Consider the following 16,206-nt stretch of genomic DNA (forward strand, 5'->3'; position numbering starts at 1 on the left):
AGGTTTTTACCACCAGAAGTCATCAGTCTCTCATGGTATTTAACAAAGGCAGGACTTGACTCTGGCACCACTGTGGTCAAACTAGGTCAGAAATCTTAATGATATGGTGACCGACATGTGACAGACAAATAAACAAACAGCTGTGTTCCCTCAGTTTGACCCTGAAACAGATCTTTGGTGCCTTGCGAGTTGACATATTGTCACTATTCCCAAACAATTTAACAAAGATATTAGATAAGAAATAAAAGGAGAAAAGCATTGTGACTAGGAACTATCCTCAACCATATAATCAAATAATGATATGACCAACAATAATCTCAAAATGGGACATTCTAGCAAACGTTCACTTTATCACAGTCCCATGTTTCTTTTTGTACATTTCTGTTGGACAGGAAGGGGCTATCTGATAGGAAGAGGAAGTAGGAGCGTCCCCCCAGACCCCTCCCAGCGTCCTCGGGCCTCCCCATCCTGTAGCTGGAAGTTTTCTGAGCCAGGAACACCCCCGCTCTCCAGGGGTATGGCTGCCCACTTATATTTTGGTAATCGTCATCCTCCCTGACCTGCTGGCCCGATCCTGGCGCCAGGAGTCTCGGTAACCCCCATTCCCCCCCAGCCAGCCCCGACCCTCAGATAATTCACACCAGCTGTTGCAAGGTGCCTTGCCCACCCCCACCCCTGTACGCACACTTGCCATGGCCATAGCCTCGGTTCATTAGGAAAATGCTGGCGGGGATTTTGGAGTCTTCTAACTTTGCATGAGGTCTCATGGCTGAACACAGTAAATTTAACCTAATCAAACTCTGAGATTCTCCATATCAAATTTACATTCTTCTACATTTCTTCATACATATTTTTTTTATTTTGTTTTTGGCGGGGAGGGTTGATAATTTTGTATCATAGTTATTATTGACCATCCTTGACCTCATAGTTATAATTCACCTTCATTGCACACATTTTAGCAGCGATTCATTCAGGTATATGGAATGTTTGTCACTCTAAAGTCAGGAACCAGAGACTGAGGACCGAGAGGAGTCATCTCACTGTGTCTCTCTATAGCCATCTATCATTGGAGTCACATGGAGAGCATGTGCACCCTCAATGAACAAGTGATAGTGGGAATACTGTCTGGAGAATAACTGCCAGGGAATGTATGTCAGAAAGAGCAGGGCTAGAGAGAGAAAGCCTTCACTGTGCCATAGATAACTTTTCTCCTGTAAGGATTTTGTGCTGGAAAAACAGGCAGGAAGTGTGTGTGTGTATGTGCATGTGTGTATATGTGTGTGCAGGATCATGCATACATATTTTGGGTGTTTTTTTTTCCTTCCTAAACTTTAGTGTTTTTGGCATTTGGGGGCTCTGTTTAAAAGAGGTGCCTCTCTGTCTAAAGGCCTAACCACAGTGGGCCTGGCTACAGAGGCACTGGGGAACCTTAAGCTTTTGATCCCCCTCTCCTCACTGCTGAGTAATGGCCCATGAGTGAACTGCTGGAGAGAGAAAGAGAGAGAGAGCGAGTGTGCGTGAGTGTGCGTGTGCGTGCGTGAATGTGAGATCTAAAACGTTTTTCTGAGGGGTTGTACGTAAATGATGTCTACAGTGTATGGCAGTGGAGATTGTGAGAGATGGGGGCAGGGTGCTTATGATCATTACTACAAAAGAGCTGCTCTGCTCAAATCATACAGACTTCATGTGGCATTGGGAGTTCATGCCTTTGTCCCTTCCCCTCTCTTTATTTCTACCCTCTTTATGTCTCTATCCTTGGCATCCTTTAGTGGAAACTGGTCAATGTTTTTTTTTCTATGATAATGGATGAGGTCAGTTATTCCATACATAATGTTAGGTACTTCAAGGAACCTTGGATGAAAATTGTCTAGATATTATGTTTGCAACCTAGCTCTGCTGGTAATATATGAAACCAGGTACTGATACTGATAAATGGTTTATTCTTGGATGGTATTGATTCATATCTCCTTCGTGTATACTGTTGCTCCTGCTGACTCTAGCTTGGTGGTGTTATCTGAGCTCCTATCACCCACACATGGAGAACACATCAGCAGGAAACCAGCTTTAAGTTGAAATCCAGCCGCCCTGTGTTACATTATTGGTCAGGTTAAAGCCAGTGTCAAAGAGGACAGGTGCTTACAAGTTTGCTTCCTCAGACATCTCATGTGGATGTCAAAGAGGTGTTGGGGAGGGGCTGGGGGGGCTGGGGGGAAGGACACCACAGTGTAAAACAGCGTTTCTCTTCCAGAGCTTTGATCTTAGGTGTGAGAGGTGGAGCTGAGGGACATGTGTCACACATTAGTGGTCTGGTGAGAGTGGCAGGCTAGTCAGAACTCACAGGCTTTGAGAGGTTTGGGCAGACTGGGGAGGATGTTGTGAAAGACCTGCCAGTTGTAGTCTTGCTAATAAACCTAACTCCTTGCTATGAGAGTAAGTGAGGGGTGGGGAGGGGAAAGAAGAGAGCACAGAGTGGATAGAAAGTTCCACAAAACAAAACAGTCATTATTTGTCTTTTGTTAGTGGGTGGCTTTATTTCTGACTGTATTTCTTTGTTTAACTTGTGCTCCCATTATTCTTTTTGGAAATCATGTACATATACAAATAGATAACACAGGAAGTTGAACAGACAAAACCATTGAAAGGCTCACTTGCCAACAGGCACTCTCTTTAGAGAGGGGGAAATTCAATACAGATGTCTGAGATCCGAAGTGAACCCGTCAGAGCTCTTGGGCCGTGTTAGTTCCTCCCAATCCCATTGGTGGAGTAAGACTGTTCTGCACTGTCATCAGTACTGTCTGCACGACTAGGTCTTCCCTATGGACATCACTGTGCTACAGCCAGGAGTCAGAGAAATCTGAGAAAAGGTCTTTCATCTTAAAAGCATGTTTTCTAAATGTTCCTGGTCTTCGTGCTTCACCACATTCCTCAGATATCAGTGTAACTTCCCATATCCTAACCCCGCAATCGGGTGGCAAATCTCTCAACGCTCCTCCATGGATTGCTTTCTCGTGAGTTGAGAAAATAACAAGCTACAGAGTAATGACTTAACAAGCAACAGGGTAATGGATTCAACATGGACGTGTATGTGTTGAGTGTGTGTGTGTGCATGCGTGGGTGTATGTGTGTGTGCATGCGTGCGTGCGTGAGTGTGTATATGCTGTGTGTGTGAGTGGGTGTAGGTGTGTGTGTGTGTGTGTGTTTGACAGAACATGTGTCTTGTCTATTGTTTGTAACTCTTCATACCCCAGAGTAAGAACACTCAGATCTAACTGCAGTTTGTTTGAAAGCCGCCCCGCTGATTAATAGGGCACTCTGTAAATAGCTTGTAGCCTTGAGATCCTTAGAGAGTCAAGTCTTCCAGAGCACCAGTGCTTGGTGCGTCATTGTGTGACAGGGACGGCCTGTGGGGTGTCAGTGGGGGTGCAGGGTGTGTTCCATCACATCCAGCTGCTGGCCTCCCACAGAGCCATATGTGTGTGTGTGTTCATTGTGTGTTGGGGGATTGAATGTGTGTAAGATTGAGTTTTAGACACATTTAGGCAGCTGCAAGTGTGGTGGTTGATGTTTGCGTCGGTTTGACTATATGTTCAGGAGTCTGTGCATCTGTTCATGTGGCCAGCCCCTCAGCTGTTTCCAGACTCTCTGATGAGGAGGTGCTCAGCACCTTCACCATAACACTGGCAAACTGTGGCCCTGTTCCCACACTACATGCTTTTCTGTGTCACACTGGGTGGAGTTTGGACCTCTCAACAGTCAATGCACCTGTGAAACATGTATTGGCAAATGAAAAAACATTTACATAGAAAGATGACTTTGTCAATGAATAAGCCTACCTGCAATCAAACTGGAATTGCCTTTGGTGAGGGTTTTGCAGAGTTGTCATTGACTTATTGTGTTTCATGGTTTTAACTATGTATTTACTCTCACACTCTGACAAGTTCTAACAAGAGAACAAAAATGTGCATTGCTCCTTTCACAATGATCCCCGATTGCCTGCAGCAACAGCTCAACGTACCACTGCACCTTCTCTGGGAAAATACTCTCAGGTGCATTCCTTCATTGGATGGCAAACAGGTGTTTTTCTTCTGAAGCTTAAATTCAGATAGTGTCAGTCCTTCAAATGGTAGATTAAGTTTTGTTGATATTTCAAATATGGATATCCCACTTTATGTAAAGATATGTACATTCTTTATTCAATATTGGGATATGTAAGGAATAGTCTTTTATGTCTTTATTTTCGAAGACTCAACCTTTCAGTGTCCCAACAGCAGGCCACAGGGAGAGAGCTGGGGAATGAAGAGGGTACAGAATTGAGGGGTTAGATCAAGATGCTTACTGAGAGAATCTGCTGTTTCCTGTCCCCGGGTACTAACTGGGCTTATTTTTCCCAGAGTTGGACGCCCCTCCTCCCAAATCCCACAAGCCTCCGTGTGAGGCAATGCCCAGAAGGGAGAGAGAGGGAGAGGAGAAGGCTTAGGCGCCATCCGTTCTTCCACCTCTCCCCCACTCTGTGCTTCTCACTGGCACCAAGTCCTCAGCAACACATGTCTCTGATCAAGTGCAGCCTGCGTCATCAGTTAGTAAACTCCAGGCTCCAGGAAAACCAACAGAGAGCACATTCATCCCCGGCGACCCTGTGACTGAGTGTGTGATTCATTACTCTTTAATATGCACTCCATTCCCCCCAACCACTCGACCACCTCTCCAATCCAGCCCTCTGGCAGCTCCAGAGCCTGATCACATCCATCATTAGACATACTTGTGGTGGCACTGTTATTGGCCTTGCTGTTTACCTCAAGCAGTGGTTGTCGATGGCCTAGTTGCAGATGGAGAGGAATTAATCTGTTGCATCTTTACTTCTGAGTTAAGACGTGCTCCAGCACACCACTGGCTAATGGCAAACAGAGGAATGGGGACTGTTTTCCATGGCATACAAAATCCAGCATGTTCCAACTACAAGACAAGCACAATGTAGCAATATCTTATAATAAGTAAAGAGTACTGATTGTCTTGGAACTGAGAGTGAGATGTTTGTTAATATAAATAAACTTAGAGAATGATGAGGGGGTAATGAATTAGGCAAAAAGGTTTGTTTCTATCAAAACATTTCCCTTTCTGTCAGTTCTTTAAAATATCATCATAAATACTGCAGTGATGCTCTTTCCATCTCCACTTGCAACTTGCTTGACTTCGTTCATTCCACATGTTGTACTTTCCTGCATTGCAACGTGTTGAAATAATGACAGAACCCTTGAGATATTACGGAGAGAGGGGCTGTAGCAGGGAAACACAGACATGGGCAAGCTCCTGAAGGACTGTCATGAAAAGGTCTGTAGCTACTGAGGTTTCAGTATGGGGCTGCAATGGTGGGTTGTCCTTGGAGAGCTGGCCCCAGGCAGACCGTGTCACAGGCGCAGGATGAGTCCTGTTTATGGGAGGCTGACAGCTCCTTCCTGTATCCCAGGCCCTGAGCCTTGGCTTCTGCTGCACTGAAGGCTAGTGTCTCCCTCTTCTATGACTGAATCAGCCCGAGAGCAGGCATGGGTGGGACAGAGCTGGGGGGATGGGACATGGTGTAGTGGCAGTAGGCAGTGAAGGTTAGCAGCAGCACTTGAGCTGCCTGGCCTCTAGCTAGCCTGCTTTTTCAGGGTAAAGTAGGCCAATGTAAACTCCTACTTCCTGTCGGTCTGTCTCAGAGGGGGTGAGATGATCCTCCTGTGAAGAAGGAGTGCTGCAGCTCTGCAGGGATATTTCACTGTTAACACACATGCAGTATATACATAAATAGATATACAGCAACAAAAAAAAACAGGTAGAGAGAGAGAGGGAAGAGAGAGAGTCTGAGAAAGAGAGAGAGAGAGTCTGAGAAAGAGAGGTATACACAAACACAGTGGGGTTCTGGAATGTTAAACACATGCTTTATGGCATAAATAGCAGCCACTTTTGGTAAATTACAGTGAGTGCTCTGGCACTGGGAAGCCAGCAGCAGGAAAAAGTTCTCAGATTTCACATTGAGGCTTTCCACTCTCCCAAAGGAACAAGTGGAGGAGTCATGTTTTCATTTCTTCAAAAATACATATACAAATACATTCAGTAACTCGCAGTTCTATTAAAGATTATGAACTAGTGGCTTGCCTTCAAAACTGGACCCTATCATTTTTGTGGCGGCAGTCAAAAAGTATTTCAGACAGTGATTAATACAATGGTAGAGTGAGTCAAGAAAAGAGGCTAGATCAGAGTTGACTCGGACTAAAGGTTAGTCACATTGACATTATATGCAAAGTTACTTCATAGTTACTACCCATCCTTATGGGCATGCTAACAATATTAATTGAAAAATTATTTTTATACAGAAGGAAGCATTTTGTTCCAACACATCCTGTCAAGGACACAATAGTAAAATAAAAACATAGCTTACAGCAGTTTTTCGAACTGCACAACCACAAGTCCGGTATTCCTTAGACTAACAACATTAGATGCTTTATCTGAAGCTGTGCCCTTATTTCCCTGGCTAAAAGTGAAATAGTTTTGAAAATGTGCGGCTGGAGCAGGCAGAGACTCAGTGGAACAGCTTACCTCATCCCAGGCCCACACACCCTCATCCCTTCTCAATGACTAGACCTGCAAAGTCAAGGAGCCATGGGAACTGGCTGGGCAGACTCTGACTCACTGTCTAGGCTACAGTAAGCTGGAAGGGGTCTCAGAGTTACAGTCCTCCAAGCTGAACAGGAATAGGAAACCTGGGCCATGGTTAAATCAAGTTCATGTCAATTTGCCAACTACAATGCCTGCTCCAGACAAGAATCTAAAATTAACTTCATTGATCTTCATGATGACAACTCAATGTGCACCCTCAATTTCTCTCATACACACACACAAACAGCTGCAATGTTTGCACAGCAGTTAGGAGAGCTGTATAGCCAGTGGAGCCGTTAGGCAGGTGCCCTTGTCCATCCCTCAGTGTGTTCACCTGCACACCTGCCCTCCACTAAACAGTCTTCTGGTCACTCTCCATCAAAGCCCAACCCACACAACACGTGTTGACAGATAGTTTAGTCAAACACTCATTGGAAGCCATGTGTTATCTATGCAATTTTTGTTTTGCCATTTGCGTGTTACATTCTGAATGTCTTCAGAATCTTTTTGAAGTTCATAATATAACATTTCATTTGTGAGGAGAGATCTTTAAATTCCTTAAATTAGACAACAGGATAGTGTGGTCTACATAGTGCAGACTAAACAATTCCAACCAAGACTTTTTTATAAACATATAAATTAGTTTATTGAATGCAAATTCATCTGCTATGAAATACATGAAATAGAAGAGAGAAGACAAACTCAGTACAAAATGAAATCCAACTACATTAAATCTGGACATTGCACGGTAAAAAACCACATAAAACATTTAGGAACTTTGAAAATTATTTTCTGTAGTCAGTTTTGTGGTCAGACCTACAGACAACCAAGTCTGTGATGATGTAAACATTTCAGACATGTTATTTGATCCCAGCCATTAACCATTTCTGAATGTTTGATGCTTGATAGTTTTAATACTGAAAATAGATGTTTTAAAAACACAACAACTACCAACTGAGGTAAGAAGGCACATCTTTGGTTTAAACATAATACATTTAAAAAAAACTAGTTCGTATGTTACAAATTGGCATTTAAATCAGATTCCTGCCATTTTAACAGGAACTATGAACACTTTGGTAACCTAGAGTGCATGGATACAATTATCATCCAAAATATCTACAGCAATGTGTAGGAGCACAGTCTCAATGACAAAATTGCTTTTCCAATCTCTGAAAGACATCAGATTAAAAAGGGACTTGTTGTCGTCAAAACAGAGGTTTAAATCAAATCTACCAGAGAAAAGCCCACAGAGAGACCAACTGACGCTATCCTTTTGTTTTGACTTGCTTCCTCTTTTCTTGACTAACTATGGCTGGTTGAAGTCACCTGTTATCAGCCCAGTGAAGGTCAGGGCCATTGCACCTGTTAGCACCTTGTCGCTCCGCACCATAGTATGGGGACAGCTGTGTGTGTGTGTGTGTACGTTTGTGTCATGCTGAGGGATGTGACCCACCCACGCACCCCTACCTCTCTGCAGCTGTGTCTGGGCTGTGATCCTGAGCTTGCCGGCACCGAGGCAGAAACAGAACAGACTTAGGGGAGCACCAGCTCCACTAACCCCCATGAGCCCACAGTATTTTTGGTCTTTGAGAAAAATAAAAAAATAAATCTGAACTAGGTCAAGGGATGGATTACACAGTTCTGCTTGAAAAAGGATGGGTTTGGATTAGGTTATCTGTTCCTCTTCTGTTCAAAATGGACTACAAGCAGAGTAGGGAGAAGTCTCCCACCGAGTCACGTCCATGGTGTCTGCAGGCAGACTAAAGCAGGCTCCTGTTGTCTTGTTGTCTAAAGGCTGGTTCGGTATACACTCCACCCACCCTTCCAACAACCCTCCCATGGTCCCCATGGGTTCCTCCTGCCTCTGCCAGGCCCTCATGCTGTGGAGGAGCAGCAACCGGAGACACTGTGCTTCTGAAGGAGGGACATGCGGCTGAAGGTGCGAGAGCACACGCCACACTGGTACTTCTTCACCTCGGCGTGAGTCTGGAGGTGTGCACGCAGATTGGAGCGGTCAGCAAATGCCCGGTTACAATGTGGGCAGGAAAATGGACGCTCCCCTAAGAAGGAAATGAGAGCACACATTAGAAGCACATCACAGGACACTCTTGTGACCATTGCCCTGCGTCTTTGTATAAGGTCTTTTGAATAGCAAAATGTGTGAAACGATTACCCTCTCAGGCTTCAACAGGGGCTCATTGACACCTCATTGTATAATTCTCAACTTGTTTGAAAGTTAATGAAGATCAGGCTAGCAGGACTGGGGCCACTTGAATTAGCATGATTAAATCAGTGGTGAGTAATGAGATTAGCACTCCAGCAGGTTGCTGCTGGTGGCCAGATTGATAGAGTGGTGCTTCCAAGATCTCTTTGACCCTTTCATCACAATGTTATCCAATTCTGTTGACACACTACAGATAAGATAGGTTGAAGACAAGTCATTGTTGTTGCACTGTACAACACAATGAGTAATAATTAAAACAAGTCCCAAAGCTTCTCTTTGTGATTAAGTATTTGGGTTCCACTGCACTGCTAGTGTTGAGATGAACATACTAGGTGTAATGGATGTTTTGGCCTGCACAATCCTACCAAACTATGATGACAGTTACTACAGATGACTTCAACAAAGAAAATTAAATGCATATTAGGTACAGTGCCCCATAATTCATTGTATTTCTACTTTTGAAAAGGAATCACAAGGGGGTTACCAAAAACATCTACTTTATTTGGAGGCAGGAAATGCTCTAGGAGGTCTTACCTGTGTGTGTGCGGATATGACCGCGCAGCAGCCAGGGTCTGGAGAAGGCCTTTCCACATGTGGTGCAAACACAGGGCAAAGTATGTGAGCGAATGTGCATCTTCAATGCCCCCAGGCTGGTGTACTCTTTAGGGCAGTGCTTGCAAAAGAAAGCAGGCCTGGCTGCAGTGACAGGGGCCTCTCTCTCCTCTTTGGCAGGGCCTCCATGGCTCTTGGCGCTGTTACGTTTGGGTCTCTGAGGGGGATGATAGCTGTCTTCTGGCTCGGGGCTGGGGGGGTCAGATGTTCGGCCTTCGTCTTCCTCCCCACTGCTGCTGGCACTGCTGCTGAGACTGGAGGGGGAGCTGAGGTCCAGGGGCCCAGGGGTGGGGGAGGGCTCTGTAGGGGACTTGGGGAGGTAGAGGGTTGGAAGAAAGCTCATATCCCATACCAGTCCTGTTGTGTAGCAGGTGGAAGTTGATTCATTGTCTGCTGATGCAAGTTCACCTAGAGGGAACCTATCCAATAAGGCAACTGTAAACAATGAAGGGTTTGATTAGATCAAGTCAATAATAAACACAGCAAATGCCAAATTAAGGGCACAGCCAAAAGGTTTCATGGTAAACGTTTTTACTTTGCAACATAACTACACCTGACAAACCTGTCTGCAGTATGTTCTTGTAAAATTCCCTTGCATTTGTCTACATGCACAAAAGCATTAAAACTCAAACCAAGCAATTTCATGGAGCGTTTCCTCCCACGTATTCACAAGTGGTTGCATGAATGGTAGCACTGTATAGTTGCAGTTACGAGGAACGTGTTGTAGCTATAACTTGTGGACTAGATGTAATCTGAAAACTATGGTCAAGGTAAGGACAGTAAAACAAAGTGTGTTTCAATAAGAGATCCTCATTGTTGTAAAGAATATTAAATTTCACTGCTCACATCAACCCTAACATAATTGATAAAACAGGTGGCCTACATTGTTTTACGCAATTATATTAGAATGTAAAATGTAACAATGGTTTGAAAAGGCTACTTACCATTTTGACACTCCAGTTCACTGTAGTTTGGTTTTTTATTAGCGAAATACTTTTTAACCAAGAAAGATCGAGGCATTTTTCTTCTTTGGTATAGTATTGGCTGTGCGTAAAAGTATCCAGCGGTCACAAACTAAACAAAACTTCGTTTTAGATCCGTCTGAAAAGAAAAATATGACAAGTCCACCGTTTCTCTGCTTCTGTCTGCAAAATCACTATGCGACGTTTCCAACATGAGTTAATGAACGCTATTCTACTGAAATACTCTGACACAACCAAGGGGTGTGCACACCCGCAGGGCACACCCCACCTCCTATATCAATGGTGAGAGCACAGGAAAGGATCCAAAGTTAGCTCTCTATAACAAAACAAATGCCTCAGAGTGTTGATATGCCATCTACCACCTTGGTATTTGTATAGAGACACCAATGCAACTGCATAGTTAAATTGCCCAATCAGACCAATTGAACAGGACAATTGTAATTCCAGAGTTCCGATTTGTGTTACAACTTTCCAAGATAGCTGTTCAAAATGTTTTTTCTTAGGTTTTTAAAAATGTTGATGTATTTTGGCAGGTGGAGAGCTTGAGCTTTCAGAAATAGAAGAGTGAGCACTCTGATAACAGTTGTAAACGTTCAAACTCTCCATTTGTCAATTGGCTGTATCTACAATTGCACCTGGAAATGCAATTGCTTGTTTACTGTGTCAACCACTGTTTTTTTTTATGGTAAGAGGGCTGCAAACATCCACAACGCAAACACGTCACTATAGGATTATACAGTATATCATAAAGAAAGACAATATATGACATTAGCATATACTTTGTATTTACACATGGCACACAGTGCACTGATGTGGTTTAGAAGTCAGAATACGACACCACGTGTTATGTTTTGGTAGTGTCATATATAATATTAGGGTGCGCTCTTCGGTTTATTGTGTTCATACTAAAGCCTGTATAAAACATCAGAACAATCGGTTTAACCATACAAACATTTAATAATTTCACACTATTCAAAATGATGTATATTTCAAATAATAAAAGAATAGAAAGAAGATCTTTATGTGTGTGTGTGTGTGTGTGTGTGCGTGTGCGTGTGCGTGTGTGTGTGTGTGTGAGAGAGAGAGAGAGAGAGAGAGAGAGAGAGAGAGAGAGAGAGAGAGAGAGAGAGAGAGAGAGAGAGTTAGAGAAAGAGAGCTAATTGTGACTTTTGCGGATTTGTTTCGCGTGAAACATTTATATTAACCTGTCCCCGCGAAAAAAGATTTAGGAGATATAGCTGTTATCTGCTAGTATGTGTACTGATTGCACGTTTATCAATGGCACGTTTTCCTGTCCACGCACCTGCTCTGCACAGGCAGTAATTGTTCTATCCAGAGGTAATTTTATCTGCCACTGCCACGTAAACTAAATCCCTCTGGAAAGTCATATTCAAGTGGTCACCCTAGTTTGTGTCCTAATATGCGATTTTCAAATATGGCTCCGCCCTCTTTTTATTTTATTTAAGGGTGGGGGTCGATTTACCATATGCCAAAACCGTTAATGCTGTAATGCACCACTACCCCACCAGACTGCCAAACCCAAAGCGTAAAGCCACATTTCGATCCAACCAAATTTAAAAAGTAACCACAACTGTTTCTCTTAGTTGCAACTGTTGCAATTGTAACGTAAAGTTTCTTGACTTGACTGTGGCTGTAGTGTAGACTACATTAAATTAACAATGTGAAGAACAATAATGTAGCCTACAGTATTTAGCTACTGTATCCCTTTAACTGCAGGATCTTGGTTGAATATAGCTGTTGTTATAAAAATAACAAAGTGTATGCTATATTTGATGCACTAGCTATGTATTTGCCCAAATTATGCTGTTTTGGTGTATTTGATCAAATATGAAACAAAAAAAAACAAACTATGAACAATTAGCAAATGGGGAAAATGTCGAAGCTCCATAGCCTACTGTACATTTGGTTCAGTAGCATAGGCTACACAATTTACAGCCGTTGCTACCCCCGTTCTGATTGGCTGAATATCTCGAATGGGTGGGGAAAGAGGTGGTATTACGGTTGCTGTGGTACCGCGATCAGCTGTTTGTTATATTTTGAATTTGTTGCAAAGCCTCCAATGAAGAGCATTACATTTTGTGGAAGGCACTGGTAAGACACGCTCTCACATTCAGATTTGGACTCCTCATAGTGATGATCATATTGGTTCACAATGCAAATGTTGGTCTTAACATGGCTTGTTAAATAGGAATGAATACGAAAAATACGCTTTGCTCTAAATCAAGGTAAGAATTCATCGCGTTTTCCTTTCACTCAGACTGTTGAGACAAAAAGGACATTAATATGACAATGATCCGTTACAACAATGCAAGCTAGTGGTGCTGAAGAAGACTACAATTTCACCCTAGCAATATTGTTTGGATTCAACTGTGTGCTCCCAATTTAGTCTATGTACAGTTGCGACTAGCGAGTTAGCTGTTTTCTCATTATAAACAAGGTTCGTGACCATAAACCTAGCACTATGCCTCTAGTGATGTCACATAACAATTACATAACAACAACATAATAATAATTTCCTGTCCCTATTTTCTTCAGCTGTGGCAAAGAGTATCCAGAGAATGTCTAATATATCTTTAAACAGGCTCTGGAGTATCTTTGGCTGTGGTGAATGTAGGACTATATATTGACTGTGACGTCAGTTATTGCATGCAATTGTCCAGGATGTTGTTTTGTTTTTTGAGCCACTCCCCTGACATGCACAGGACAACGAATGATTCATCTCATAAAAATTGTCCTTTCAACTGGCTGATAAAATGAGTATTTAGGATTAACACAGTACCTATTGACTCAGTGTTTTGCATGTGGTTGGTTTTTACTGTGCAAACTCCACATGTATTATTCATAATCTCTCTCTCTGCAGTACAATTAAGGTACTTTTGTAGGTCAGTAGTTGTCAAGGGAGCATATCTCTAACCCCCCAAAACGCCTACGCAACACTTAGGGTCAGATAGTACATTATGTACCTTCCAATCCAACACTGTTGCCATCAGCTTTAAGAGTAACTTTGAACATCAGATAGAGCTACAGTACATTGCTACAATATTTATACAAACCAAACTAAACCTAAAAAAAAAACAATATTACGAGTTTTCCAGTGGAACCCTGAACAAGTGTCTTTAGAATGTACAGCCCTGCAGGAAGAACGATACTGTTACCTACACTGGGAGGAAGATTATTATGGCCTTTCCCCTAGTACACTCATATAACAGATGGGCCCTGACAAAGGAACACTGCAGGGGGTGCAGTGTGTTGATTGTTCAAAACCCTTACATTTTACTAACTGACCAATCAATGGCCACTGAGGTCAGCAGACTCATGGGTGTATAATTACTATAGGCCTAAAATAAATAAATCACTCAAAGGATTCACAAGGGAGATTTGTGTTTTTAAGTCAAGGACTGAACGTAATTCTTTAAGGATCAAGGATTTTTAAACTGTGAGTCTATGCGGTTTGGAGCAGTTGTGAACATGTATTTTCCCTTCTCTTCATCCAAGTCTTTGTGAGGACTGATATTTACACCAAAAGCCTCTGTTGCTGCATTGAAGTGTGAGGCTCCTGCCAAAACAAAGGAGAGGAGAAAGACTGGAGAGCACAGGCAACAACCCCACACAACTACCATAACCAAGCCCAGACATGTTGAGAAGACTCTCCCACCTGTTCTTTGGAAGAGAGGAGGAGAGCCCGAAGGACCAAAGGACACCAATGCCTGGAGTCATAGATGAGGAGGGGTGGCTTCTGGTCAGCCATCATGGTCTGTATACTAGGGATGCTGTTGCTGCATTCTGCTCTTGGAAATGTAGTCCTTACTGAAAGATATTTCAAGATGCTAATATAGAATGTTTTATTATGTAGAAAGGGTTATTTATAAATAAGAATGAGCGTTGATGATATCGTAATTGTTTTTTATGCTATGCATGTGTGATCATAATGATCATCCCGATATTTGAGATTACATTGATTCTGATTCTTCAGTGAAATGAGTTTCTGTCTGTGTGGCCGGAAATGTGTTGTAACCCATTGTCATCTTGGGTCACCATAGAAGCCGTCAGCGGCGTGAACACAGTTGAAGATCAGGCTGTGGAGCTGCCTAGCATGTCCATCTACGCGTGTCAATCCATCCCACATGTCACTGAGGAGCGTGAACCAAGGTTGGAAACTGATGTGAGGTGAGAGAAGCTGACAAGAATGCAAGCATATACTGGAGGCTGAATTAGGGTGTCACCGTCAGCACAATTCCAAAATCAGAATAGAGTTCAGGTTCTGCTTCTTGAAAGCTCTATACCTTTGCATTCTAAACTGTTGTATGTTTATTGCATTTGGCTGTTTACTATCGGGGTGTCTAAATTACTGTTTTAGCCGTGCTTACCTGACTCTGATCTCTCCACAGGATGTCAGAACCAGATCTCCCAGTCCAAAGAAGAAGCACCACCAGCCGAGCTGTGCGTGGGTCCGTGTCCCAGGCCTGGCCTTTGGCCAAGGTGACTCACATTGCCCGAGTCCAGAGAGCTCAGGCGCATTCAGAGCGCCGGCATCTCGGACGGAGCGGCATCCAGCGGCAAAACTGTGTCCGCCAGCGTAGCCAGCGTCACTGCCTTCGCTCCCACACTGCCAACCTCCACCAACCAGGCCATCGCAACTTCAGTCACTGAGACAACACTGCCAGGATGGATCAACAACATTCTTAACCATGTTAAAACACTTGCACAAACATTCACACACACGCACACACGTGTGAGCATCTCTCCAACACACACGTTGTAACACACACATATTGTACGCAACTCACTTTGATCTGCAACACTTTCCAGAATATCAAAATAAAGTCATAATCCAGCTAAATTCACTGTTTACTTGTGTAGATAAGCGACCCCAAAGTCTGTATACTCTGTTTTAAAACTCTGTTACTTGTAATTGTTACTTGTTCATTGGCAGCTTTTAAACATACTGTTGACAAAGAATGACGTTGTTGTTAAACTAATGAAATGTGTTAATGTGTTATGCCTATGCAAAATACTAATGATACAACAATCACAGCAGGATAGGTGACAGACAAAAGGTTATATACATACTGTGTGTTGTCAAACTGTCTAACCCTTCTCAACATTTTCATACAGCAATAAAATGGATGGACAACATTTTGTATTTGTCAAATGTTCTTTAGGTTTTTTGGGTGTGCTGATGTGTAACGGACATTGTGAGAATCTTGATATTCAAGTACAATTGAGTTCAATGTATATAGTATATTGTACATTTTTCAGACTTTCAGTCAAAACATTTTCAGTCACATGGTACTGTGGCTTTTCCCCCCTAGGGGGCACCCTAGTGCAAAGCTTCAAGTGTATCTTTGATTTAAAATTATGGGTATAGTAAATAACCCTGATCAGTTTTGTTGTTGTGGTGGTAATACACATGTAGAGAGCGTTCCCTTCTAACGATGTATACATATTGTTATTTTAAGCTCCATGTGAAAATGGTCCCGTATCAAAATAAATGTTTTGCACTTCCAAAAATAATTTACTGTAACATTGTAATTTGGTTAAAATACACTAATACATTTTCTTCCCATTAATTTAAAAAACTCGAATTATTACTGAATAAACATGTAATTGAAAACTCACACTGGACAGGGATATACATGATAGCAGAGGTCAAGTATCTTACCAAGATGTATGGTGAAACACACATCAATGGGGACAGTATTATGATAAAAAGTAGTTAATTTAGATGGT

The 16,206-nt window shown here is 42.7% G+C and overlaps 2 protein-coding genes across 3 annotated transcripts; one reads left to right on the plus strand and one right to left on the minus strand.

Annotated features, from left to right (window-relative positions):
* Positions 1 to 7,303: 7,303 nt before the first annotated feature.
* snai1a (snail family zinc finger 1a) lies at positions 7,304 to 10,594 on the minus strand. Its single transcript, XM_067239794.1, has 3 exons — positions 10,417 to 10,594; positions 9,395 to 9,907; positions 7,304 to 8,696 (listed from the first exon to the last, which is right to left on the minus strand). The coding sequence occupies exons 1-3, from the start codon at positions 10,490 to 10,492 to the stop codon at positions 8,512 to 8,514; spliced, it is 774 nt and encodes a 257-aa protein (XP_067095895.1). The 5' UTR covers positions 10,493 to 10,594; the 3' UTR covers positions 7,304 to 8,511.
* A 1,921-nt stretch (positions 10,595 to 12,515) lies between these two features.
* tp53inp2 (tumor protein p53 inducible nuclear protein 2) lies at positions 12,516 to 15,612 on the plus strand. Of its 2 annotated transcripts, none has more exons than XM_067244147.1 (4): positions 12,516 to 12,567; positions 13,972 to 14,228; positions 14,517 to 14,643; positions 14,865 to 15,612. In XM_067244147.1, the coding sequence occupies exons 2-4, from the start codon at positions 14,111 to 14,113 to the stop codon at positions 15,124 to 15,126; spliced, it is 507 nt and encodes a 168-aa protein (XP_067100248.1). In that variant the 5' UTR covers positions 12,516 to 12,567; positions 13,972 to 14,110; the 3' UTR covers positions 15,127 to 15,612. The 2 variants fall into 2 exon arrangements, with proteins under 2 accessions (XP_067100248.1, XP_067100256.1); XM_067244155.1 differs by lacking the exon at positions 12,516 to 12,567 and adding an exon at positions 12,637 to 12,701.
* Positions 15,613 to 16,206: the final 594 nt, after the last annotated feature.

Source organism: Osmerus mordax, chromosome 1, assembly GCF_038355195.1.
Source record: "Osmerus mordax isolate fOsmMor3 chromosome 1, fOsmMor3.pri, whole genome shotgun sequence".
Classification (NCBI taxonomy): Eukaryota; Metazoa; Chordata; class Actinopteri; order Osmeriformes; family Osmeridae; genus Osmerus; species Osmerus mordax.